General features: G+C 57.5%; 3 protein-coding genes across 5 annotated transcripts; 2 read left to right on the forward strand and 1 right to left on the reverse strand.

The window, feature by feature from the left end:
• Positions 1 to 1,311: 1,311 nt before the first annotated feature.
• Positions 1,312 to 13,663, forward strand: VARS1 (valyl-tRNA synthetase 1). The gene is made up of 30 exons (XM_058665381.1): positions 1,312 to 1,549; positions 1,761 to 2,179; positions 3,390 to 3,524; positions 3,775 to 3,913; positions 4,043 to 4,167; positions 4,256 to 4,340; positions 4,543 to 4,643; positions 4,772 to 4,899; positions 6,976 to 7,140; positions 7,247 to 7,328; positions 8,080 to 8,199; positions 8,283 to 8,391; positions 8,477 to 8,571; positions 8,779 to 8,869; positions 9,076 to 9,200; positions 9,283 to 9,386; positions 9,469 to 9,627; positions 9,720 to 9,810; positions 9,906 to 10,011; positions 10,096 to 10,166; positions 10,257 to 10,382; positions 10,610 to 10,714; positions 10,804 to 10,872; positions 10,961 to 11,039; positions 11,194 to 11,321; positions 11,632 to 11,787; positions 11,901 to 12,107; positions 12,185 to 12,296; positions 12,382 to 12,707; positions 13,522 to 13,663. Exons 2-30 carry the CDS (start codon positions 1,793 to 1,795, stop codon positions 13,588 to 13,590), a joined length of 3,795 nt encoding a protein of 1,264 aa, XP_058521364.1. The 5' UTR covers positions 1,312 to 1,549; positions 1,761 to 1,792; the 3' UTR covers positions 13,591 to 13,663.
• A 153-nt stretch (positions 13,664 to 13,816) lies between these two features.
• VWA7 (von Willebrand factor A domain containing 7) lies at positions 13,817 to 22,651 on the forward strand. 3 transcript variants are annotated; one of them, XM_004598696.2, is made up of 17 exons: positions 13,817 to 14,116; positions 14,421 to 14,669; positions 15,699 to 15,980; positions 16,379 to 16,475; positions 16,761 to 16,871; positions 17,263 to 17,458; positions 17,553 to 17,722; positions 18,490 to 18,602; positions 18,792 to 18,908; positions 19,408 to 19,593; positions 19,853 to 19,985; positions 20,086 to 20,238; positions 20,314 to 20,406; positions 20,692 to 20,993; positions 21,072 to 21,211; positions 21,381 to 21,555; positions 21,667 to 22,443. In XM_004598696.2, the coding sequence occupies exons 2-17, from the start codon at positions 14,436 to 14,438 to the stop codon at positions 21,838 to 21,840; spliced, it is 2,676 nt and encodes an 891-aa protein (XP_004598753.2). In that variant the 5' UTR covers positions 13,817 to 14,116; positions 14,421 to 14,435; the 3' UTR covers positions 21,841 to 22,443. The 3 variants fall into 3 exon arrangements, 2 of the variants coding, with proteins under 2 accessions (XP_004598753.2, XP_058521352.1); XR_009245557.1 differs by lacking the exon at positions 13,817 to 14,116 and adding an exon at positions 22,536 to 22,651 and having other exon boundaries at positions 14,233 to 14,669; positions 21,667 to 22,173; XM_058665369.1 differs by lacking the exons at positions 13,817 to 14,116; positions 21,667 to 22,443 and having other exon boundaries at positions 14,229 to 14,669; positions 21,340 to 21,539.
• Positions 22,645 to 23,804, reverse strand: SAPCD1 (suppressor APC domain containing 1). Its single transcript, XM_058665374.1, has 4 exons — positions 23,653 to 23,804; positions 23,361 to 23,501; positions 22,858 to 22,953; positions 22,645 to 22,760 (listed from the first exon to the last, which is right to left on the reverse strand). The coding sequence occupies exons 1-4, from the start codon at positions 23,764 to 23,766 to the stop codon at positions 22,662 to 22,664; spliced, it is 450 nt and encodes a 149-aa protein (XP_058521357.1). The 5' UTR covers positions 23,767 to 23,804; the 3' UTR covers positions 22,645 to 22,661.
• Positions 23,805 to 23,814: the final 10 nt, after the last annotated feature.

Consider the following 23,814-nt stretch of genomic DNA (forward strand, 5'->3'; position numbering starts at 1 on the left):
TGCTCAGCATAAGAAGGGTGGTGGGAAACGATGTTGCATTCATGCAAGCCCTGTCCCAGTCATGAGTCCACTCAGTCACCTAGCATTATTTGCCACTGTGCCCTTGGAGAAATGTAATGCCTCTGGGGCAGCACAGCGACGTGGCAGCTAATCTTCTGCCTGTAAGCACCAGCGTCCCATATGGGCACTGGTTCAAGTCCTGGATGCTCCACTTCCAATCCACCTCCCTACTTATGGCCTTGGAAAGCAACAGAGGATGACCCAAGACTTTGGGCCCCTGCACTCATGTGGAAGACCCAGAAGAAGCTCCTGACTTGCAGCTTCAGATCAGCTCAGATCCAGCCTTGCAGCCTTTTGGGGACTGAACCAGCGAATGGAAAATCTCTTCCTGTCTCTCCTTCTTTCTCTGAAATTTGCCTTTCACATAAAAAAGGAAAAAAATTAATACCTCAACTGGAATATACCTTTTCCTGAATATTCCCTCACCTACGTATTCACCTTTTGGCCTTTTGCTTATATTGTACCTACAAGTGGGATGCCTGTTGCCCTTCTGTCTCTGTTTCTCGATTTGAAAGGCAGAGTGATACAGAGACATAGGGATCTTCCATCCACTCCATTCTCAAATGAACAGCCAGGGCTGAGTCCTGACAAAGCCAGGAATCAACTCCATCTGCACAAACTTCCCCGTGGGTGGCAGGGACCTTAAGCAGTAGGTGCCTGCCAGATGCATATGAGAAGGAAGCTGGTCTCTGAACCAGGACCCGGACTTGGGCTTGGGCACTCCAATATGGGCTGCAGGGTGTAGGGTCCCAAGTGATGTCTTACCCTCTGCGCTGACTGCCCACCCCAGTTCTCCCGTTAATTTGACAATGAGGTACCAAAATGTATTTGGTGCTGTCAAACTAGTACCCACTTGGTCCACGTAAACAAGTTTTGTGTTGTGCAATGGTGACTGGGAATTACTAGACAGCAGGTGATTTCAGTATACAAAGGAGACGCCAAGTCTCACCATTAACAGACCGCAGAGACTATGCAGCGGGACCCGCACATGCGTGCAAGTGACCCTCAAGAAGGCGGCCGACCTCGGCTGGCGGCCCGTCCCTCAGCCCGGGCCGCCGCGCCCTCCGCCGCTGGTTCGCCCGCGCTCCGCCGGGCGCCGCCCCCGGGGCCGGCCCGAGGACCCGCGCGGGGTGTCCGCGCCGGCGCCTGACGCGAGCGCCGGCCCCGGGGGTGTCCTCCCACGCTGCCCCCGCACCCCGTGTTCCGTGCGGTTCTTCGGGAGTGCGGCGGGCGGTGTGGGCCTCCCGGGCAGCGGCGGGCAGGCGGCGCGCTCACGCGCAGGCGGGGCATGGCCGCCCGCGCCAGGACCGGCCGGCCCGGAAACGCTCGCTGTCACAAAGGGGGGAACACGTGGGCGCCGCCTGCCCGGCCGGCGGCCTCAGGGAGCCGGGGTCGCCAGAGCCGCCCACCGTCTCCGCCCGCCTGCTCCTTCGCCCCGGCCTCCCGCTAGGGAGGGGGACTCCCGGCCCTGTGCGACCACCTCCCTCCAGTACGTACCTGCGGCTCGAACCTGCGTCTGCAGGACGCCGGCTGGCTACCACGAACTCCCGCCCTCCCCAAGGCCCTGCCCTCTCCGCAGTCACTCTGAGAACCTGCCCCTGGGCTCCCGAGGACTGGCCGGACCCCTGCCCTGGGGCTCTCGGGTGCTTGCAGCAGAGCAGCCCCTCAGGGTCCCCTCTGTCCTGCACCGCTCTTTCTAGGTTTTTCCATCTCGTCCGGGACCCGCAGAACCATGTCCATCCTCTACGTCTCCCCTCACCCGGATGCCTTCCCCAGCCTCCGGGCGCTGATAGCCGCTCGCTACGGAGAGGCCGGGGAAGGCCCGGGCTGGGGAGGACCCCACCCCCGAATCTGTCTCCAGCCTCCTCCAGCCAGTAGGACTCCCTTCCCCCCACCCCGGCTGCCGGCCCTGGAGCAGGGGCCCGGTGGGCTCTGGGTGTGGGGCGCCACAGCTGTGTCTCAGCTGCTGTGGCCCGCGGGCCTCGGCGGCTCAGCAGGCAGCCGGGCAGCTGTCCTGGTCCAGCAGTGGGTCAGCTACGCGGACACGGAGCTAATACCGGCCGCCTGCGGGGCCACGCTGCCGGCCCTGGGACTCCGGAGCCCTGCTCAGGACCCCCAGGTGAGTGGCTGGGAGGACACTCACTGGAAGGAGGCAGGAGTTGGAGATGATGGTGGGCGGTTCAGATAGGGGAAAACGTTGGTCAAGTCCCAAATTGTCACTCAGCGTGGTACCTTAGTCTTGGTCCTTAAGCTCTCTGAGCCGGTGAGGAGAAACGAAAGCTGATGTAATACCAGCCTGCCTGAGGTAATGCGATGAAAACCTGTGTGTGCAGAGCACATAGGCCAGTGCTGGTTTCTGAGTCAAAGTTTGGTGAGTTTGATGAAAACCAAGGAGGACAGGAAGCAGAAGCCTGGATGAGGGAGAGACGGCAGATACAGGAGAGATCCCAAGAGGAGGAAGCCACCAGATCGTGGCTCTGTAGCCTTGCAGAGCATGGCTGGGCCTTGTGAACTCCCAGCTCTGTCTCCTGCCACAACCTCTGGCACAAGGCAGAAACTTGGTATTTCTTGAATGAATGAATGAGCATGTGACAATGACCCAGGCCTCCTCATTCTCTTTTCTTATTGGCTTTAGCCTGCTTTCTCTCCATAAGAGAAAATAGGGTCATGTGTGAAGTATTTGCTCATTTATTGTCTTCCCCTCTGGAAAGCAACCTCTGCCAGGTCACAGGGCTCTGTGGCTGTCGCCTCCTCATGCCGTGGACAAGAGCTTACTGTGAATGCTGTGGACCTGGCTGCCTGGTAGAATCTCTCTCCAACCTCTGACTTCTGTGTTGCCTCTGACCCAGAGCAAGTGTTCAGTGGAGATTTACTGGATGAGTCAGATGTCTTTTTTTTAGATTTTTATTATTGGAAAGCCGGATATACAGAGAGAAGGAGAGACAGAGAGGAAGATCTTCCATCCGATGTTCCACTCCCCAAGTGAGCGCAACGGCTGGAGCTGAGCCAATCCAATGCCGGGAACCAGGAACCTCTTCCAGGTCTCCCACTCGGGTGCAGTGTCCCAGTGCATTGGGCCGTCCTCGACTGCTTTCCCAGGCCACAAGCAGGGAGCTGGATGGGAAGTGGAGCTGCCGGGATTAGAACCGGTGCCCATATGGGATCCTGGCGCGTTCAAGGCAAGGACTTTAGCCGTTAGGCCACGCCGCCGGGCCCCAGATGTCTTTTTACATGAGCACTTGAGTGCGCCTAGAAATTGATCTCTGAGTTGCTTGCTTGCAGGAGTGGGTATGGAAGCTTGTCTCATGCCCTGTCCCCTGTTCTTGCAGGCTGCCCTGGGAGCCCTGGGCAAGGCCTTGAGCCCCTTGGAGGAGTGGCTTCGTCTACACACCTACCTGGCGGGAGAGGCCCCCACTCTGGCTGACCTGGCAGCTGTCACTGCTTTGCTGCTGCCTTTCCGCTATGTGAGTGCCCGGAACCTGGGCAAGCATCAAAGATCCCCCCACACACACCCCTCAACCATTACGGGGGATAATGATACACACACACACACACACACACACACACCCCTCAACCTTTCCAAGGCCTAGGGAAGCATGACAGACACCCCACAGGCTTCAGCCCTTACAGGGCCAGAGGAAGCATGAGAGACCCCACCCACCCTCCCCAGCCCTTACCAGTAGGGCGACTAAGGATGGTCACCTCGCATCCTAGGTCCTTGATCCCTCTGCCCGCCGGATCTGGGGTAACGTGACTCGCTGGTTTGTCACATGTGTGCGGCAGCCAGAATTCCGTGCCGTATTGGGAGAAGTGGTTCTGTACTCGGGGACCAGGCCTGTCTCTCAGCAGCCAGGTGAGAAAGGGTGGGTAGCAGCTCCTCTGGATACTTTCTGTGAAGTTCACTTTCTTTCTCTGGGGGTGTGGAAGAGAGCAGTATTGTTTTCAGAGGGCCTCCATGTACATCTGTGCCCTTTTTCTCCAGGACCCGAGGTTGCTGCCCCCCCAAAGACAGCTGCTCAGCTCAAAAAAGAAGCAAAAAAGCGGGAGAAGCTGGAAAAATTCCAGCAGAAGCAGAAAATGCAGCAGCAGCAGCCACCGCCAGGAGAGGTGAGAGGCTGGGGTGAGCTGGAGGGGCTGCCTGCCGCGGAGGTGTGGCTGAGGGCCAGCGGGCCCGTGTCTTCCCCTTCCCCAGCAGAAGAAGCCAAAGCCTGAGAAGAAGGAGAAACGGGATCTTGGAGTCGTTACCTATGACCTCCCAACTCCGCCGGGGGAAAAGAAAGGTACTAGAGAGGGAGGGACCCTACCTTCCCCCTACCCTTCAGCTGCTCCTTCTAAGTTTTTGCCTCTTCTTGCCCTGGCCTGTGTTGTGTCACTGTTTGGGGAGGGTTGTACAGGGGTACTTGGGCCTACCACCCATCTTGCAACATGAATGAGAGGAGCCCCCTTATCTTTGAGTGCTGAGCCCTGCTTTCCACCCCCTAGACACCAGTGGCCCCATGCCTGACTCATACAGCCCGCAGTATGTGGAGGCCGCCTGGTACCCGTGGTGGGAGCAGCAGGGCTTCTTTAAGCCGGAGTATGGGGTGAGTGGGCACTGCCTCCCAGGCCTGAGGGAGCAGGTGTGGGACAGGCAGGGCTGGAGGCTGCATGGCCTGGAAGGGAGCCGGGCCGGCAGTGTGAGGTCTCAGCACGTGCTGTCCTCTGCCCTCAGCGTCCCAGCGTGTCAGCGCCCAATCCCCGAGGTGTCTTCATGATGTGCATCCCGCCCCCCAACGTGACAGGCTCCCTGCACCTGGGCCACGCGCTCACCAACGCCATCCAGGACTCCCTGACTCGATGGTGAGCTCACCCACCTCATGGGCGCTCCGGCTTCCTTGCCTGCTGCACTGGCAGCCGCTCTGCTGTTTGAGCCCTGAGCTCTGCCCTCTTGTGGCAATTCACTTCTGCTTTGCGCATTCCTCCCTGTCACCTCCTCTCCTAGCCTGATAGTCTCATCCACTATCCCCCTACAGACTTTCTTCTCCCTTCTTTTACTAAAACAAATTTAGCATTTGTTTATTTTATTTAAAAGGTAGAAAATTAGAGACAGAGTCCTTCCATCTGAGTCTCCCATATAGATGCACGTCCCAAGGACTTGAGCTCTCTCCTTTTTTTTTTTTAAGACTCAAACAAAAACATGATTCTACAGTTTTAGCGGTTTCTCTCAGAGCTTTCCCTGTCCCAGCCTGTTGACTGACTTATCCTTATGTAGACTGACTTCATCTTTAGTTTTGTATGTTCAGCTGTGTGGCAGCACCCTAGGGGAGTCAGCTTTTGTGTTGCTTGTTCCTAATTCTCTGTTGAAAGCTTTGCTGGAATGCCCGTCCTGTAGGTGCTTGCTCAAGCGCATGCGTGTGGAGGGATTTCTGTCATGTTGCCGCCGAGAAGTGAAAGTGCTGGGTGTACAGGGACAGTTCTGCATGGAGTCTGCCCGGAAGCTGCTGAATTTCCTTCAGGGACTATTTCCCTGATCCTCCCCAACCCCGTGACTGGCGTACAGGATGTCCAGTCCACATCCTGGCCCACGCTGGGCCTGACTGGTCTTCAAGTTGTCAGGCTGGGTCATCTGTGTTTTCTACTACCAAGGCTAAGCCTTACCTGTCTTTCCTGACCTGTCCCTACCGTCTGCCCATTTTCTAGTACTCTTTGTTGATTGTCTTTACTAATTGGTTCGTTGGAGTACTCATTCCCTGTTCTGGACATTGGTGTTTTGTTGGTTTATATACATTTTTCTCTTGTCCTTGCATTATGTAATTGCAAATTTTTTCCCTTTTATTTTTCCTCACTGTTCTTATTTATTTAAAGTTTAAAGATTTATTTTTGTTGCTGCTGTTGTTGAAAGTCAGATATACAGAGAGTAGGAGAAACAGAGGAAAATCTTCTGTCAACTTTTTCACTCCCCAAGCAGCCACAACTGCCAGAGCTGAGCTGATCCAAAGCCAGGAGCCAGGAGCCTCTTCTGGCTCTCCCACACAGGTGCAGGGTCCCAAGGTTTTGGGTCGTCACAAGCAGGGAGCTGGATAGGAAGCAAGGCCGCAGGAATTAGAACCAATGCCCATATGGGATCCCGGCACGTGCAAGACGAGGACCTTAGCCACTAGGTTATCGACAGGCCCCACTGTTCATATTTAAATTACTATCAACTGTGAAGTGCAAATGTTTTAGATAGCAAATCTACTTTTAAAGGATTTTTGCTTTTAATTTTCATCTTATTTGAAAACTGAAGAGACAGAGGTCTGTCTGCTGGTTTGCTTCAGGACTGAGCCAACCTGAAGCCATGAGCCCAGACATCTAAATGGATCTTCCGCCTTGGAGGCAGGGCCCCAGTCCTTGAGCTTGCGCATCAGCAGGAGGCTCATTCAGAAGCAGAGCAGCCAGAGCGCAAGCCAGGCACTCCAGGGTGGGGTTCTGCTATCCTAGGTGGGAACTTAACCTGCCTACTCCAAAGTATTGTTTTGGTTTTTTGGGGTTTTTTTTTTTTTTTTTTTTTTAATTTAAAAGATATATATTTGAAAAGTAGGGAGACAGTGAAGTTGTAGTCATTGTTGCACCCCCAAGATGCCCACAGCAGCCAAGGCCAGGCCAGGTTGTGAAGCAGGCCTTGGAACTGGGAACAAAGGCAGGACTTGAACTCAGAGACCCCAGTAAGGTGTGCAGGCATCCCAGGGGAGCACCTAACCTGTGCCAAATGCCTCCTCCCTAAAGCATTTCAAAGCAATTCATCACTTGTAGAAACCAAGGCTTATTTATGTATTCTTTCCTATCTTTTTTTTCCCTTAGTCCCTTCTTATCTCCCTTCTTTCTCTCCTTTTCTTTAAGATGTGTGTATTTGCAAAGCGGCCTATCCACTGTGTGGTCTCCCATGTCCTCCCACAGGCACCGAATGCGTGGAGAGACCACCCTGTGGAACCCTGGCTGTGACCACGCAGGCATTGCCACGCAGGTGGTGGTAGAGAAGAAACTGTGGCGTGAGCGGGGCCTGAGCCGGCATCAGCTAGGCCGGGAGGCCTTCCTGCAAGAGGTCTGGAAGTGGAAGGAGGAGTGAGTATAAGAGGTCCCTTTGGACTCCACAGAGAGAACAAGTGGTCCCCACGCTGCTCCATTACCCAGGGCTGCGTGCTCAGTCCCACTGTCTCCCCTCTTCTAGGAAGGGTGACCGGATTTACCACCAGCTAAAGAAGCTTGGTAGCTCCTTGGATTGGGACCGAGCCTGCTTCACCATGGACCCTGTGCGTGGGAAGCATCTGGAGGCTGGGGTGGACGTGGGAGGCATTCCTGGGAGCAGCACTCTCTTGAAGGTGCACATGTGGGTGCCAAGGCCCCTACAGGGTGAGCACCCAATCACAGCACCACTCGGAGGGCCCCTGCATGGCAGGCCTCTTCAGAACCCCGACCCTGCGCTTGGGGCTGCAGAGCCCCTGGGGACCAGTGATCCCTCATCCGTGGAGCCTGAGTCCACAGTGTTCTGCTCTGTCCTTGACTCAGTAACAGCCCCACCCTAGTAGTCCTGTATCCTTCAGTGAAGCACTTCTAGGGCAGGTATTTGACCCGGTAGCTAAGGTGTCTCTTGGGTCATTGGCATCCGCAGCAGGAGTATCAGTTTGAGTCCCTGATGCTGCTTTTCCAATCCAGTTCCCACTCAGGCACCTGCTCAAGCACTTGAGTCATCTGCCACCCTCGTGGGAGCCCTGGATGGAGTTCCTGGCTCCTGGTTTCATCTTGGCCCAGCCCCTGGTGTTGTGGGCATTTGTGGAGTCAACCAGTGGATAGAAAATCTCTTTTTCTCTATGCCTTTCAGATACAGCTAATATTAATGCCCTGATACTTCAGATACAGATAACATCAATCCCTTCAAAGGGGTCGTTGCCGACCTGTGGGTTCTGTGCAGGCCAGGCCTTCCTGGGCCTGCCACCTCAGGTGCCTGGAGGCCTCCTGGCACCAGGACCCTGCTCCCTGACCCGGCTTGTCCTCCTGCCCCAGAAACTCTCGACAGCTGTGACTGAGGCTTTTGTTCGGCTTCATGAAGAAGGTGTCATCTACCGCAGCACCCGCCTCGTCAACTGGTCCTGCACTCTCAACTCGGCCATCTCTGACATTGAGGTGCTCACTCCCCCAGCCTGACTTCCCCACGTGTCTACACCGACCCTGGCCCTGGGCCACCTTGCCAAATCCCTGTCTTACAGGTAGATAAGAAGGAGCTGACAGGTCGCACCCTGCTTTCTGTACCAGGCTACAAGGAGAAGGTGGAGTTTGGGGTCCTTGTGTCCTTTGCCTATAAGGTCCAAGGCTCAGGTGGGCACTGGGGGCACCAGGATGCTGGGCGGAGGGAGACAGGAAGGGGCCAGGGCCAAGACCACAAGGCCTTCTGTCACCGCAGACAGTGATGAAGAGGTGGTGGTGGCAACAACTCGGATTGAGACAATGCTAGGAGACGTGGCTGTAGCTGTGCACCCCAAAGACGCCAGATACCAGGTACAGTTGGGGAGGAGTGCTGGCCCACAAGGGGCTCCTACCCTTCCGAGGGGGCCGTGAGGGTGGGGACTGTGGTCTGTGGCTGAGGTGTTGAGTTAGGGACATCCTCCAGTCCCTTTCCCAACCCTGGGCACCTTGGTGGGGGTGGGGGTGTGGCTCCACCAGGGCCCCAGCCTCATATATTCGGTGGGTAACCTCTGACCCCAGCACCTGAAGGGGAAGAGTGTGGTGCACCCGTTCCTGTCTCGGAGCCTGCCCATCGTCTTCGATGATTTTGTGGACATGGAGTTTGGCACAGGTGAAGAGGGACCAGTGCCACGGGGAGAGGGAGGGAGCTGAGCCCCTACGGCAGACCCCAGCTGCCTGTGTGTTCTCTCAGAGAAAAAGCACATCACCTCAGACTAACCCAGTGGACTCCAAGGAAGGGGAAACTGGAGGGGGAGGGGGAGGTAGGCTGGGGGAGACCGCAAAACAAATCCTAGAGCACATGGTACCCCCAACCAGGTGCGGTCAAGATCACTCCTGCGCATGACCAGAATGACTATGAGGTCGGGCAGCGGCATGGGCTGGAGGCCATCAGCATCATGGACTCGCGAGGTGCCCTGGTCAACGTGCCCCCTCCTTTCCTGGTGAGCCTGTGGGGACTGTGGGTCCAAGTTGGGGAGACGGGGCTGCCTGGGCACTGCAGTACAAGGCTTGCCTCCCACCCAGGGACTGCCCAGGTTTGAGGCCAGGAAGGCTGTGCTGGCGGCACTGAAGGAGCAGGGCCTGTTCCGTGGCGTTAAAGACAACCCCATGGTGGTGCCACTTTGCAAGTGAGGCTGGGGGCCAGGGAGGGCAGGTGGACAGTGGGGGGGCACCTTGGAAAATGCACCACTCACCCCATGTGTCCTCCAGCCGTTCCAAAGATGTCGTGGAGCCTCTGCTGCGGCCCCAGTGGTACGTACGCTGTGGGGAGATGGCCCAGGCCGCCAGTGCTGCCGTGACCCGAGGTGACCTCCGCATCCTGCCTGAGGCCCATCAGCGGACATGGCATGCTTGGATGGACAACATCCGGTGCGCAGGGCCCCTTACCATGCAGGGGGTGGCTGGTCAGGGACTGAGTGAGGCACAGACACCCCCTGACCTCCTGCGCCTACCACCCATAGGGACTGGTGCATTTCCCGGCAGCTGTGGTGGGGCCACCGCATCCCAGCCTACTTTGTCACCGTCGATGACCCTGCCGTACCGCCAGGGGAGGTGAGGACAGGCCTCTGGAGGAGCTGTGGGTTTGGATGAGGTCATGGCCAGGTCAAGGCAGAAATTCCCCAGGGTCTCCTCTCCACCTGTGACAGGACCCTGATGGGCGGTACTGGGTGAGTGGACGCAGTGAGGCTGAGGCCCGCGAGAAGGCAGCACGGGAGTTCGGAGTGAGCCCTGACAAAATCAGTCTCCAGCAAGGCAAGATGGGGGCCAGGCTGGGGGTGGTGTAGAGGTGGGGCGCTGATCCTCACTACCTGACCTCTGACCTCCAACCTCCCTCAGATGAAGATGTGCTGGACACCTGGTTCTCCTCTGGCCTCTTCCCATTCTCCATCTTGGGCTGGCCCAACCAGGTATATTCCCAGGGCTAAGCCAGGACGTGAGGGGAATCTGGAAGGTGGGCCCTTGACTGTCCTCACGCCTTGCTCCCTGTCTCTCCCCAGTCAGATGATCTGAGTGTATTCTACCCGGGGACACTGCTGGAGACGGGCCATGACATCCTTTTCTTCTGGGTGGCTCGGATGGTCATGCTTGGCCTGAAGCTCACAGGCAGGCTGCCTTTCAGAGAGGTGTGACAACGGCTGACTGCCTTCCCTGCCTTCTTGTGTGGGACCAGGGGCATGGTCAGGGCACAGGGGTAGCTGTGGGTGGACCTGCTCCTGGCGTGGTGGGGGCTGGGCTACACAGCATGATCCCTAGGACTCAGAGTGGGACAGATGGGTGCCGGCGCCTGGTGAGGGCACTGTGGCTCAAGTAGGGGATTCAGCCTCACAGACCCCGCCCACCGGCCCTACAGGTGTACCTCCATGCCATCGTGCGAGATGCTCATGGCCGGAAGATGAGCAAATCTCTGGGCAACGTCATTGACCCCCTGGATGTCATCCATGGAGTCTCACTGCAGGTGGGCCTGGCTCTGTGCCCCCAGGGAGAGCGTAGCTGTGCACCCATGGCCGTGGCTGTAACTACCTGAACTGCCCCCACTGCCCCCAGGGTCTGCATGACCAGTTACTGAACAGCAACCTGGATCCCAGTGAGGTGGAGAAGGCTAAAGAAGGGCAGGTATGGAGGCTGGGAGCCTGGGGCCGAGCATGGGCTGACAGTGGGCTGGGCCAGCTGAGGACCCCGCTGCTCTTCCTCCTCCCTGCAGAAGGCAGACTTCCCCACGGGGATCCCTGAGTGTGGCACCGATGCACTCCGGTTTGGACTTTGCGCCTACACGTCCCAAGGTATAGCCGTTGGGCCTCCCCCTCTGCCCCCTCCCTTCCCTGGCCTGAAGCCCTGCCTTGCCCTGCCCTGCCCTGCCCTGTCCTGTCCTGGGCCTCTGCTGCCACAAGGATTGGGAGGGAGGATGGTGAGGACACCACTGCACCCCCAACCCAGGCCGTGACATCAACCTGGATGTGAACCGGATCTTGGGTTATCGCCATTTCTGCAACAAGCTCTGGAATGCCACCAAGTTTGCCCTCCGTGGTCTTGGGAAGGATTTCATGCCCTCACCTACCTCCCAGGTGAGGGCCTAGTAGGCACTAGGGTTGGCAGTGTCCACACAAGCCTCACACTTGCCATGGTCCATGTTGGGCAGTCTCTGCCCCTAAGGGACTCCCATATATCTGAGGGTGCAGACACACAATTTTGGGGAGGTGCAGGCTGTCTGCAGGGGTGTTCTGCTGAGGTGTTTGGGGGCCAGGGCCTGGCCCTTGGCCTGTGTGCTGGGCATAGACCCCACAGCTTTTTTCATGGTTCCTGCCACTGAGGGGCCTGGGCTCACAAGCCCTTTGCACGTGAGCCTCACCAGCTGACACGGCCCTTCTCCCCAAGCCCGGGGGCCAGGAGAGCCTGGTGGACCGCTGGATCCTCAGCCGGCTGGCCGAGGCTGTGAAGCTCAGCAACCACGGCTTCCAGACCTACGACTTCCCCACTGCCACCACCGCCCAGTACAGCTTCTGGCTGTATGAGCTCTGTGATGTCTACCTGGTGAGAAGGGGCCAGTAAGGGGCAGCCCACCCACCCTCTTCATAGTCTTCACAGGGCAGTCGGAGCTTGAGACCAGACCCAGGCCCTGAGCCCCGCCCCTCCCTGTCCATCAGGAGTGCCTGAAACCCGTGCTGACTGGAGCAGACCAGGCAGCGGCCGAGTGTGCCCGCCAGACCCTCTACACCTGCTTGGACATTGGCCTGCGGCTACTCTCGCCCTTCATGCCCTTTGTGACCGAGGAGCTGTTCCAGCGGCTGCCCCGCCGGACGCCACAAGCTCCCCCCAGCCTCTGCGTCACCCCGTATCCAGAACTCTCAGAGGTACGGGGTGTGTGCTGCAGGGAGGACACCTCTGGACCTTCAGCCAGGCCTTTCTCACGCTCTCCTCTGCTCCGCAGTGTTCCTGGAGGGATCCTGAGGCAGAAGCTGCCCTCGAGCTGGCACTGAGCATCACCAGGGCTGTGCGATCCCTGCGCGCCGACTATAACCTCACCCGGACCAGGCCAGACTGTGAGCCTCGCATCCGCACTGCCAGCCCACACCACTGCTGTGTGTGTCCCAGGAGCCAGGCCTCATACTCCTCTCTCCCCCTCAGGTTTCCTGGAAGTGGCTGATGAGGCCACAGGTGCCCTGGCATCAATGGTGGCAGGCTATGTGCAGGCACTGGCTAGCGCAGGCACAGTGGCCGTACTGGCTCCGGGCGCCCCCGCACCACAGGGCTGTGCTGTGGCTGTGGCTTCTGATCGCTGCTCCATCCACCTACAGCTGCAGGGGCTGGTGGACCCAGCCCGAGAGCTGAGCAAGCTGCAGGCCAAGCGGAGTGAGGCCCAGCGGCAGGCCCAGCGGCTGCAGGAGCGCCGTGCCACCTCGGGCTATTCCGCCAAGGTGCCCCTTGAGGTCCAGGAGGCGGATGAAGCTAAGGTGTGTAGTGTGGGCAGGTGCTTCCTGCTCCTTAGCTCCCTTCATTATCGGAGCACCAAGGGAGGGCAGTGCAGGGCTCACAGCCTTGGAGCTGGGACCCTGTGATCCCCTCCCCTCACACATGAGAAGCAGCTGGTAGTGGGGGCGCTAGCCTGAGGCCACACAGCAGGTTGAAGGGGAGGCAGACCTAGAATGAGATGAGCTGCCGACTGGCTACCGTGTGCCCACCCTGCTGCCCAGATATAAAATCCATGTGCCTTCCTGGGTTTGGGACCCACATGCAGCACAGACCCCCCAAGCAAAACACTCTTCCATCCACAGCCCACAGGGCTAAGCAGGGATGCCAGGCTTGGCTCATGGTCCCATGTAGACCCTTGCCTCTGGGGATCCTTCCAGGAGCAGCAGTGTGGTGAGCCACACAGATGCAGAGGAAGATGGTCACAAGGCACGACCTGGTGGGCGGCTCACCCCACCTGAGTCTCCCCAGGCCTCTGAAAGTGAGCAATGTCCGTGCATGTGATATGCAGGTTCAGTGACTGCCAGAGCCCACGCTCTCCCTTAGTGGTGGTGAGACTGGGTACATGGCTCAGTCCCCTCAGGACTGAACGCTCTGGGGAAAAAAGGTGAGGCTGAGGCTGGGCTATAGCAGGAGAGAGATTCTGGTGGTAAGGCTGGAGAGAATTGGGGGAATGGGGATGGCTAACATCCACAGATCCCGTGAGCTGCCTGAGACCGTGGTCCTCCCACACCTGTCCATCTTGAGTGCTGGGGTCTCTTCTGAGCCTGGGTTCTCACGCTCCCTCCCCCTGTTCAGCTGCAGCAGACAGAAGCAGAACTCAGGAAGGTGGAGGAGGCCATCACTCTGTTCCAGAAGATGCTGTGACCCGCCCAGCTTCAGCCTACAACCCCCAGTGGTGTGCCATGGGGATGGCAGCAATAAAATATTTTACCACAAAGCTATCTCTCTGACTGCATGGTGGGGGTGGAGAGGGGGTGGGGCTGAACTGGGCTGGGTTCCTGAAACCTCAGCTGCTGACTCTTCTGAGACGAAAACTGCGAACCAGGAGCAATGTGCTGGGTGCCGGTGGGTAGAGGGGTGCGTCTGTCTGGGACCATCCTTGGCATGATGCCAGGCCTGAGTCATGCTGCTCCTTCTGGCTCGCTTCACTCACCTCCGCACTGCAGCCCAGGGAGGCCCTCCCTGGCACCGCCCTGGTACTGGCTTCTGTTGCCTGTGGCCCTGGGCAGGCATGAGCAGAGGAGCTGGGGCTCCTGGTTCTACCCCTCTGCTGCCCACAGCCCCCTTCCCCCTCCACTGAGGCCTGGTTAATTATAACTCTGACCTCAGTGCCCTGTGACGCCACACCCGGGGCCAGCCCTGCACTGCAACCAGGAGATCCAGTAACCAGGTAAGGGAGAGGCCTGAGAGCAGACACTTCTGTGTGTGCGTGTGTGTGTGTGTGTAGGGGAAAGGCAGGAGTGGGGTGCCCCTGGGGCAGGCCTGGGCACTCAGCGGAGTGCTTGGGAAGGCAGGCCCTGGGGGAGGCGCCTTGTCCTCGGCTCCTGGCAGGTGCAAGTCCTTACTGGCCGGATGAGGTTGTTTGGACAGCTGAGGGGCCAGTGAGGAAGCCAGACCAGAGCAGACGGGGGCCAGAACAGGTGTCTGGAGCCAGCAGCTGCTTCCTCCTCCCTGGACAGCCTTCTGTCCCCCAGGTCCATGTCTCAGCCATGCTCCCTGCAAAGGCGCCCCTGTCCCACCTGGGTCCCTCAGCGCTGCTTCTGCTGCAGCTGCTGCTGTCCCCGACAGCTGCCTTCTTCCCCAACATCTGGAGCCTCCTGGCTGCGCCAGGCTCAGTCACCCATCAGGACCTGACAGAGGAGGCTGTGCTCAACATCACCCTGCAGCTCTTCCTGGAGCAGCCGCCCCCAGGCCGGCCTCCCCTTCGACTGCAAGACTTCGTGGTGAGCATCCCTGGGACCCACATCCCTAAGGGCCCTGGATGCCACAGTAAGGGATACCTACCTTCCCCACAGCAGTCATTACAGTAGTGGTCCTGGGCCAAAAATCAAGAGTCCTCTTTAGAAGGGTCTGTGACCAACCCTCACTTTTAGGGCCCAGTACTCTCTTTTTTTTTTTTTTTTTTTTTTTTTATAATCCATTTTATTGTATTGTTGTTGACAATCTTTACATAGTTAACTATAGTTGAAGGAAAATCAAGAAAGAGAAGAAAAAAAAAAAGAGAAAAAAAAAAAAAGGTTCAGGGGGATAGGGAGGTGGGCAATGCTATTATGTCCATATTGTTTCCATCATGTATCTGAGGTAAAAGGGGATATTGAGGGAGAAGCCCCACCCGGTTTCCCGCCCACCCCAAGTCCCGGATGTGGGGCATGCTCTGAGATATGTGCTCAAGTGGAGTTAATAGTTCTCCAGTTATGAGTCACTGCCAGTTTCGCTCGATGAGGTGGTCCACTGATTGATATGGTCCATCATGAAGTCTCCATTTGTCCCATATTTCGCTGCCAACATGTAGCTGAGATGAATGATTGTCCTATTCTGTCTTCTGTCTTTTCTTGGTTAGAATTCTGAGTCCAGCAGTTCAAGTGGGGAGATCTCCAAAGATACTTTGAGGTATTCCCAGACTAGTTTCTTGTATGTTCTAGCAAGCACAGGGCCCAGCACAGTCCATCACCCTGATCAGCTGGTGGTTGCAATTGCTGTGTTGGTTCTGTTTTCAGTCCCGAGTTGCACCCAGAAGGAAGCAGGCCGCACCCAGGCATGTCCGGGCCCAGCCTGCCATGAGCCATGGGCACATGGCGGACTGGGTTCGGGATCCAAGCTAGACGTCCTCTCCCGCAGCCCTCGGCTCGCCTCTGGGCCCAGTACTCTCAATCCATACATACTCAACCCCAGGTGCCAGTCACTGCAGTAAGGGGGCTCATGCCAGCTCGGGGTCCTTACCTGGAGCCCCTGTCACCCACCCATCTCTGCAGGGCCGGACACTCCTCGCTGATGATCTTTTTGCTGCCTACTTTGGACCTGGGGCTCCTTCCCGGCGGTTCCGAGCAGCCACAGGTGAGGTGTCCCGTGCCAATGCAGCCCAGGACTTCCTGCCATCCACCAGGAATAACCCTGACCTGCACTTTGATGCTGAGAGGCTGAGCCAGGGCCGCACTCACCTCGTGGGAGCTCTGCGGGAGACCCTGGTGGCCACCAAAGCCCTAGACTACACCCTGGCCCGCCAGCGCCTGGGAGCCGCCCTGCATGCCCTGCAGGTGAGCAGTGGAGGGTGTGGTGGGGATGGAGGGAGCAGAGGGGCCTGCGCACCTGACCTCCCCCTCCAGCTGGCGCCTCCCCTGCTCTAGAAGGGATGCGTGCTGCTTGCCAGCATCTTCAGGCTCTGAGCTTGTTCCCCACTTCCCAACTGGGGGTGAGGGTGAAAGAGGTAGCTGAGGGGTAGGAGGGGCAAGAGCAGCAGCATCACGGTGGGAAGGGCTGCTGGATGGCTCCCACCTGGGCCAAGCTATGTTCTGACCATTGAGGAAAGGCCAGAGGAGGAGACTCTGGGTGATGAGCAGCAGCAATTGGGAACTTCAAGGGGGTACACTAGGGCCAGAGTCAGGAGAACAGCCCAGAACAGTGCCTCATTTTCCTTCTCTGCCCCCTGGAACAGGACTTCTATAGTCACAGCAACTGGGTGGAATTGGGGGAACAGCAGCCACACCCACACCTCCTCTGGCCCAGGCCGCAGCTCCAGAGCCTGGCACAAGGTAGGCCATGTCTTATGGTGTTGAGGAGGAAGCCGCTCGTCAGCCCACCCGCCAGGTCACACTTTGAGAGGTGACATCGTGTGTACTTCCTGGTTCTTTAACATAATGTCAGTTTCCAGAATATCCAGTCTTACTGCTAGCCCTTGAACTCCAGGGTTTGGTTAAGAAACCTGGGCTTCCACCTTGTGGGAGGTGGGAGGGAAAACTACAGGAGTTGGCATGGATGGGGACCAAGGGACTGGGTGGCAGGGTCTGGTGCCTCAGCCCCCCATCCTTTCTCACCAGTGGGAGAACCCACCTGCTCTGACTGTGAGGAGCTGAGCTGTCCCAGGAACTTGCTGCACATCGCACACCTCACCTCCGGCTACTTTGGAATGAATCCCCCCAAACCTCCAGGTACCAGACACAAGAAGGGACAGTCACTTCCTTCCATTATGTACAAAGCCTCAGTCCCCTGGGCCCTCGTCCTTCTGCTGCAGCATCACTTTCTAGAAGAGGCTACTGGGAGTGCTGCAGGGGGCTGAAGGCCCCTGAGGAGACCATGGTCGTTGAGGAAGGGGAAGGGCTTGTTGCTCAACCATAGTCATTGCTCTGTGACCTCACCTGTGGACAACTTTGGGGACTGGCCCCAGGGACCCACTGACCCCATTCAGCATCGACCCAGGACATGCCCTCCACAAAGTCTCATCATTTGCAGCTTCTCTTGGCTAAGTGGTGAGAGGCTAGCTTAGGCAGGGCCTCATTGTCTCTGGAGGCTCCACCTCCCAGTTCCCTCTGTCCAACCCAGGGAAATGTAGCCACGGGGGCCATTTTGACCAGAGCAGCTCCCAGCACCCCCGGGGAGGCATCAACAAGGACAGCACATCACCCGGCTTCTCGCCACACCACATGCTGCACCCACAGGCGGCCCAGCTGGCCCTGTTGGCCTCCATCCAGGCGCTCGGCCTCCTGAGGAGCCGCCTGGGAGACAAGGCTTTCTCCAGGTGAGTGGTTCGTGCCCTCTGTCCCTGGGTATTTGAGAGGAGAGCTGGATTTGAATGTGCAGTCCCTTCCCTATGTCCCCCGACCGCTCCTCAGGCTGCTGGACATCAGCCCTGCCTCCGGCCTGAGCTTCGTGCTGGACACCACGGGCAGCATGGGAGAGGAGATCACCGCCGCCAAGATCCAGGCCCGTCGCATAGCGGATCGGCGGCAAGGAAGCCTGCTGGAGCCCAGCCACTACGTCCTGGTGCCTTTCCATGACCCAGGTACCTGCCATCTGGCCAGAAGCACTCTGGGGAGGGAGGTCCAGGGCAAAGGGGAGAGCCTCCTGGTGAGGAGGTGGCCTGCCCAGCTCTGTTTGCTTAACAAGGGGCGCCTGGAGAAAGCCTCTGCTGGATGCCTGTGTGCTCACAGCCACTTCTGCCGGCGTTTCCAATACCACTTTCCATGAACTTTTTGAAGATATCCCCTATTTCTTTCCCAGCTGAAGTGGAAGTGGAAGATCTGACCTGGGTCCTCCCAGTCTTACAGCGGTCATCTCAGTGTGGTCTCCAGTCCCCCTGCTTTAGTCTCCTCGTCTGTACAATGGGTCAGGGCCTGTCTTACCTTGCCTGTCGGCAATCAGAGAAAACACTTCCTGGGCTGATAATTCCGCAGCAGGAGGGCTGGAGTCTGATGTGGCTGATACTCATTACCCGTTTGATGAAGGTGTGATTAACTGAAGATTGGGCACCGTGGCAAGCCTCAAGGCTCAGAGGTACAGAGTCGGTGCCTCAAGTTCTCCCAGTGGGCCTCTGAGCTTTCTGGCTGTTTTTCCAGCATCCACAAGTGCCCAGCAAAGGTTTGCTCAGTCCCAGGGAAGTGGCACCATTTTGTTAAGGGAGTCAGGTCCTGCTTTCTCACCAGGCAGACCCAGTTTTGCCCTGTGTCTATGAGGAGTTCCAAAAAATAGAGGGGAATATTGTTCCTTCACTGCTTGTCCCCCAACAGCTGGGAAGGAAGGAAACTCTGAACCTCCCTTTTCCTTCCCCAGGGTTTGGCCCAGTCTTTACCACCAGTGATCCTGACCGTTTCTGGCAACAACTCAATGAGATCCACGCCTTGGGGGGTGGAGACGAGCCCGAGATGTGCCTGTCCGCATTGGAGGTCTGTTCTGTCACCCCCACCCAGTCCCCGCCCCTTCCCTTAGGAGTGCTCAAGCCTCCCTGGGGTCCCACCCTACCAGCCCCCAGCTTCATGCCACCAGCTCCACTCCTGAGTCCCCCTTCTAGGCCGTGGGCCACGACCCAGTCCTCGGCCACGCCATTTCTCACTGGCTCTCTCCCTCCCTGCCAGCTGGCCCTGCTGCACACACCTCCTCTCTCAGACATCTTTGTGTTCACTGACGCCTCCCCCAAGGATGCCTTTCTCACCAACCGGGTGGAGTCCTTGGCTCAAGAGCGGCGTTGCAGGGTGAGCACAACTGATGGGAGAGCCAGCATCAGCTCCCTCGGGCTTAGGGGAGACCCCAGGAAAACCAGTCTCTCTTCCAGCACTGCACCACACTCTGGCAGTCAAGTCAGCTTTGGCCTGGGGTGGAAGAAGCAGATACTGAACAGAACATTTCCTGAGACTTTTAATAATTTTTGAGAGTGGGCCGCCCTAGCCTGAGTGATGCTGAATCCATGTATGACCCTGCCCAGTGAGCAGTTCAAATAACTGGGGATCCAGTTGCCAAAACTCCAGCGTGACATAGAGTGACAGCTCTGAACACATGGCCACTCACTAGTCAAAGGCCAGGGGGCAAGTGCTGTGACCTTGGGAGAGCCCCCAGAGACAGCCAGAGGGTGGACAGGGAGAGCTTACACCACACCCCAGCTCAAGAGGGAATCTAGGCAGACATCCTCGTTTCCGAGAATGCACAGCTCTGGGACGCCTCAAGCAGGCCCTGGCCTCTCTCTTCTGGCTACAGGTGACGTTCCTGGTGACTGAAGATCCCGCGAGGGTTCAGGGCCGAGTGCGCCGTGAGGCCTTGTCCCCGCTGCGTTTTGAGCCCTATGAGGCAGTGGCCCTGGCCTCGGGAGGAGAGGTGATCTTCACCAAAGACCAGCACATTCAGGATGTGGCGGCCATTGTTGAGGATAGCACAGCGGGCCTGGTGAGGAGGCGAGGGTGCCAGGAGCGGTGAGGCTGTCCCCACTCCCCACCAAGGAGGAAGGCCAGTGGAGGGTGGGAAGCATCTTCTCCTCTGAGATCGTAACTCTTCTACTTCCGACTTTGTCACTGGCTATAATTGTGTCACTCTCTCACTTGCCCTCATGCGTGTGTGACTTGGTTTCGTCCAGTCTTCCTCCTATCTCTGTCTCCACTTCCTTCCACACTGTCTTCTCCCCAATTCTTGATCCTGCCCCCCGAAGGTCACTCTGCCTTTGGAACCTCCGGTCGTGGTACCCGGGAGGCCGCTTGTGTTCACTGTGGACAGGCTGCTCCAGAAGGTCACGATCAGGATCCATGGCGAGGTCAGCAGCTTCCAGGTCAAGAGTCCTGAAGGTAACTCCCTGGGTGTCTCCAAAGAGAGACAAGGATGAGCCTGGGGGGACCCCAAGGGAAAGGAATTGGCTCACATGGCACTCCCTCGCCCCCATACCAGGGGTCTTCCAGAGCCAGGAGGAAGGCGTGGGCCCTCTAGGCCACACCTGCCATTTTGGGCAGTTTTGGATGGTAACTGTGAATGACCCGCCACAGACAGGCAACTGGGAGATCCACATCACAGCTGAGGGTACCGCCAGGGTTAGAGTGCAAGGTGAGGAGGAAGGGGGAAGAACTGCAGGTGCCAGCAGGCTGGTGACAGTCTCTGACCACCTCTTCCCTTCCGCAGCCCAGACCTCCCTGGACTTCCTCTTCCACTTTGGGATCCCCGTGGAGGACGGGCCCCATCCTGGCCTCTACCCCCTGAGCCAGCCAGTTGCAGGTGAGTCTGTTCCCTGAGCCCCACACCCAGTTCCTACATTTTAGTAGGATGTGTGTATATGCACATTACATGCACATGCATGTATAACTTATGATTTACATAAAGGGCATGAAGTTTCAGAGCTATGATCCCTCAACTCCCTCCTGACTCTCCCCTCCAGTACCCTCAGAGGTGCCCTTCTCCCACCGCTGTGCCCAGAGGTGACCCACATTCTGGGTGGCACTGCTTCCTTTCTGCATATCAAATCCATCTCACTCCTCTCCTCTTCCCTCCCTGTCTGCCCAGGTCTCCAGACTCAGCTGCTGGTAGAAGTGACAGGACTGGGCTCCAGGGGCAGTACTGGAGAAGCTCGGCCACATTTCTCCCATGTGATCCTCCGAGGGGTCCCCGAGGGCACTGAGCTGGGCAGGCTGCTCTTGGAGCCTGTGGGACCCACAGAACGAGGGCTCCTGGTGGCCACGCTGCCGCCCATGCTGGTTTCTAACACTGGAACCTTCTCCCTTGAGCTGATCGGCCAGGATGGAGAGGGCCAGGGCCTCCACAGAGTTGCGCCCCAGCTTTGCACTGTGGTGCCAGTCCTTCTGGAGGTGAGACATGGTGGGGAGGGGCCGGTGGGATGGAAGACAGCTGGGCCAGCTGCTCTCCTTACCTGCCCTTCTCCACAGCTCAGCGGTCCCCCTGGGTTGTTGGCTCCCGGTAGCAGGGTGCCACTCAGCCTCCGCATCACCAGCTTCTCGGGCCCTCAGGATCTTGACCTTAAGGCATCTGTACACCCCAGCTTCCCCCTCACCTCCAATCTCTCCAGGTGAGGCTGAACACCCCTGCTCCAGCTGCACCTCCAGTGCTGACAGGATTATCCCAAGCCCCACCCCAAGCCCTTCTGGTTGGCCCACGAGTCTTACCTCCCCCAGGCCTTCCCATTTTCCCATCAAGGAGCCTGGAGCTTTTACCTGATGCCAGCGTCCACTGTCCAGGGCTCACCTGGGAGTGAATGAGTCTGCGTGGGGACACCTGTGGCTGGAGATCCCAGACTCGGCATCCCCGGACTCCGTAGTGATGGTAACTGTGACTGCAGTGGGCGGAGATGTCGGCCCAGTGTCCCCGACCCATGCCTTCCTCAGGCTTCTGGTGTTGTCCCGGGCCCCACAGGTGAGGCTCCCTACTCCATGGAAGGCCACGCAGCGGGGGGGTGAAGGGAGGGCAGCACAGGCTTCGTTGGGGTCCAACTCTGGCATACCCTTTCTCTCCCTTTTCCCCCAGGATCAGCTCGCAGTCTCTGCCCATCCAGTGGACCCTGTCCTCCCCACGGCCACCCCTATCTTTCATCCCTCCACTTGGGTGACTCAGGGCAGTGCTGGAGGAGGGATGGCAGTCAACCCTTGGTGGCGCACAACTGGAGGGGTGCTGCTGCTGCTAAGAATTGTGTCCTGGTGACACAGCAGCCCTTACATGGGTCCCCAGCACTGATTTCAATCTGCACCATTGGTAAGGTCCCAAAGGCCTTGCCGGAACCTTACATCTCATCTGGGGAGGAGACCTTTCTCCTCATGCATCTGTCCCTTTTCTTTCTTAAAAAGTACAAGATTGGCATCGGGGACAATGGATTTTCTCACAGTGCATTTCCCCTAACCTTCACAGGAACCAAACCAAAGACATTTTGGGGGAAGGTGGCCGTTTCTTCATAGCACTTTATTCCCCCCATTTTTATGCTCTCCCCGGCTTAGGAAGGGAGGCATTTATGTGGAGGAGACTAGAACTAGGAGTAAGGTAGGAGAGTGCCCCAAGTGTGATAGAACTGTTTTTATTTAAAATTCAATAGCAGCTTCTATTTTATTTTTGTATTTAAAATTGAAGGACAGTTTCAATCAACATGTCTTCTCCAATGAGGGATTTCAAAGAAAGATAATTTATGCCCATTATATAGGGGAGTGGGAGGGCATGAGGCAGCACGAAGAAGAAATGGAAATTTTCCAGAGCAGAGAAGACACTTAACACAGAGATGTCTGAATGTATTGATGCACCTCAGCCGGGTGGCTGCTGGGTCAGGAGGGGCCGAGCAGGGAGCGGGGTAACCCAGATGGTGAGAGTTGCGAGGTTCAGACACGGGTGGCACCCCTCCGCCCCTGCAGGCAGCTGTAGGCCGGCTGACGCTGGGACCTGACAGCTCTCTCCCACTGCCTGGCCAGCTCCTGGAAATGGGAAAGCAGCACTGTGCACTTCAGCTTGTCCCAGCCTTCTGCCTCCCGGCACACCCCTCACTTTACCTGTGGCTGCCACGAGTTCTGTGTCCTCGGCCTGTCCTTCCAGTGCCCGGCAGCACAGGAACCAGCCTTGGTCAATGGACGTGAGAACAACTAGGGGCAAATTCATCGTTTTCTGTGAAACCACTGCTAACCTCAACAACTCCCTTCTGTCCCAATCCCCAGTGCTTTCCAAACTAAATAAACTCACCTTCTCCTGGATAAGGGTCTGCAAACAGGTGTTGACTGTTTGAATCTGGACTAAGTGGGAACCATCAGACTCTGAGTTTGAATGTGTGAGAAAATCCTAAAGGATGATTTCAAAGTTGGCACAGTGGTAAAAACCTGTCACTTTGTCACCACAAATCATTCCTCTCCTCTTTGGGATCTCCTTATCCCAGCCCTTCCAGATACATGGAAAAATCCAGTGCTCTCCACTTCCATCTCTGACATTCCAATACCCACTTCCCCTACCCTTTATGGACTGTCCCTGTCCATCCCTGCCCCATTGGAATAATCCAGGCCACAACCCCATCCAATGGAGCCATTAAATCAAATCAAATGCTGCCCTGCTGATTGGAATGCAGAGCAGCCCCTGCCAGCCACACAATGGATTTAACCAACCTAACCCTCTGTGGCCTCCAGTCATTCCCAGGCTCCTCCCATTCATGATCCCTGCCCATTAACCCTTCCATTCCCAGGATGGTCTCACACCTCACCAAGAGCCCCCAGGTGCAGTTGCTCTTGCTGAGCCTCCCTCAGGCTGTCTTCAAACCAGGCACGGCCACGTTCCAGCAGCTGCAGCCCCTGCCACAGGGCATCCTGCCGCCGCTCCAGAGCCTGCATCCTCTGCAACTGGAAAAGCCAAGGCAGAGGCTGACTCACCCTTCTGCGGGACCTGCTGTTGGGTCTCCCAGGGGAAGGGGGGAAGGGTTCAGAGCCTCAGAGTTGGCTGGAGATATGGCAGGCAGATCTGGAAGAGGGACTTACGGGGGTTCAGACTCACCCAAAGGAAGAAGCTGCAGGCTGCTGGATCCTGGCGGCTTGTTTCCAGTGGCAGCAGCAGGACCGTGTATGGAGCCTGCACCAGGGGCAGCCTGTGAGGCCTCTGACTCCCCATGGCTCTGAGGTGGGAAGGGCGGAGCCTCTCCCAGTGATGTAACCAGGC

The sequence above is a fragment of the Ochotona princeps genome, chromosome 1 (assembly GCF_030435755.1).
Source record: "Ochotona princeps isolate mOchPri1 chromosome 1, mOchPri1.hap1, whole genome shotgun sequence".
In the NCBI taxonomy this organism is placed as follows: domain Eukaryota; kingdom Metazoa; phylum Chordata; class Mammalia; order Lagomorpha; family Ochotonidae; genus Ochotona; species Ochotona princeps.

Excerpts from the sequence above, each read along its gene's own strand:
- VARS1 (XM_058665381.1), top strand. The coding sequence starts at position 1,793 with ATGTCCATCCTCTACGTCTCCCCTCACCCGGATGCCTTCCCCAGCCTC. Across the intron at positions 4,168-4,255 it reads AGCAGCCACCGCCAGGAGAG|AAGAAGCCAAAGCCTGAGAA; the intron begins GTGAGAGGCTGG and ends CTTCCCCAGCAG. Across the intron at positions 10,167-10,256 it reads TCTTGGGCTGGCCCAACCAG|TCAGATGATCTGAGTGTATT; the intron begins GTATATTCCCAG and ends GTCTCTCCCCAG.
- VWA7 (XM_004598696.2), top strand. The coding sequence starts at position 14,436 with ATGCTCCCTGCAAAGGCGCCCCTGTCCCACCTGGGTCCCTCAGCGCTG. Across the intron at positions 17,459-17,552 it reads GGAGACAAGGCTTTCTCCAG|GCTGCTGGACATCAGCCCTG; the intron begins GTGAGTGGTTCG and ends ACCGCTCCTCAG. Across the intron at positions 21,556-21,666 it reads TGTTGTCCCGGGCCCCACAG|GATCAGCTCGCAGTCTCTGC; the intron begins GTGAGGCTCCCT and ends CTTTTCCCCCAG.
- SAPCD1 (XM_058665374.1), bottom strand. The coding sequence starts at position 23,766 with ATGGGGAGTCAGAGGCCTCACAGGCTGCCCCTGGTGCAGGCTCCATAC. Across the intron at positions 23,502-23,652 it reads CCTGCAGCTTCTTCCTTTGG|TTGCAGAGGATGCAGGCTCT; the intron begins GTGAGTCTGAAC and ends TGGCTTTTCCAG. Across the intron at positions 22,954-23,360 it reads ACCTGGGGGCTCTTGGTGAG|GATTTTCTCACACATTCAAA; the intron begins GTGTGAGACCAT and ends ATCATCCTTTAG.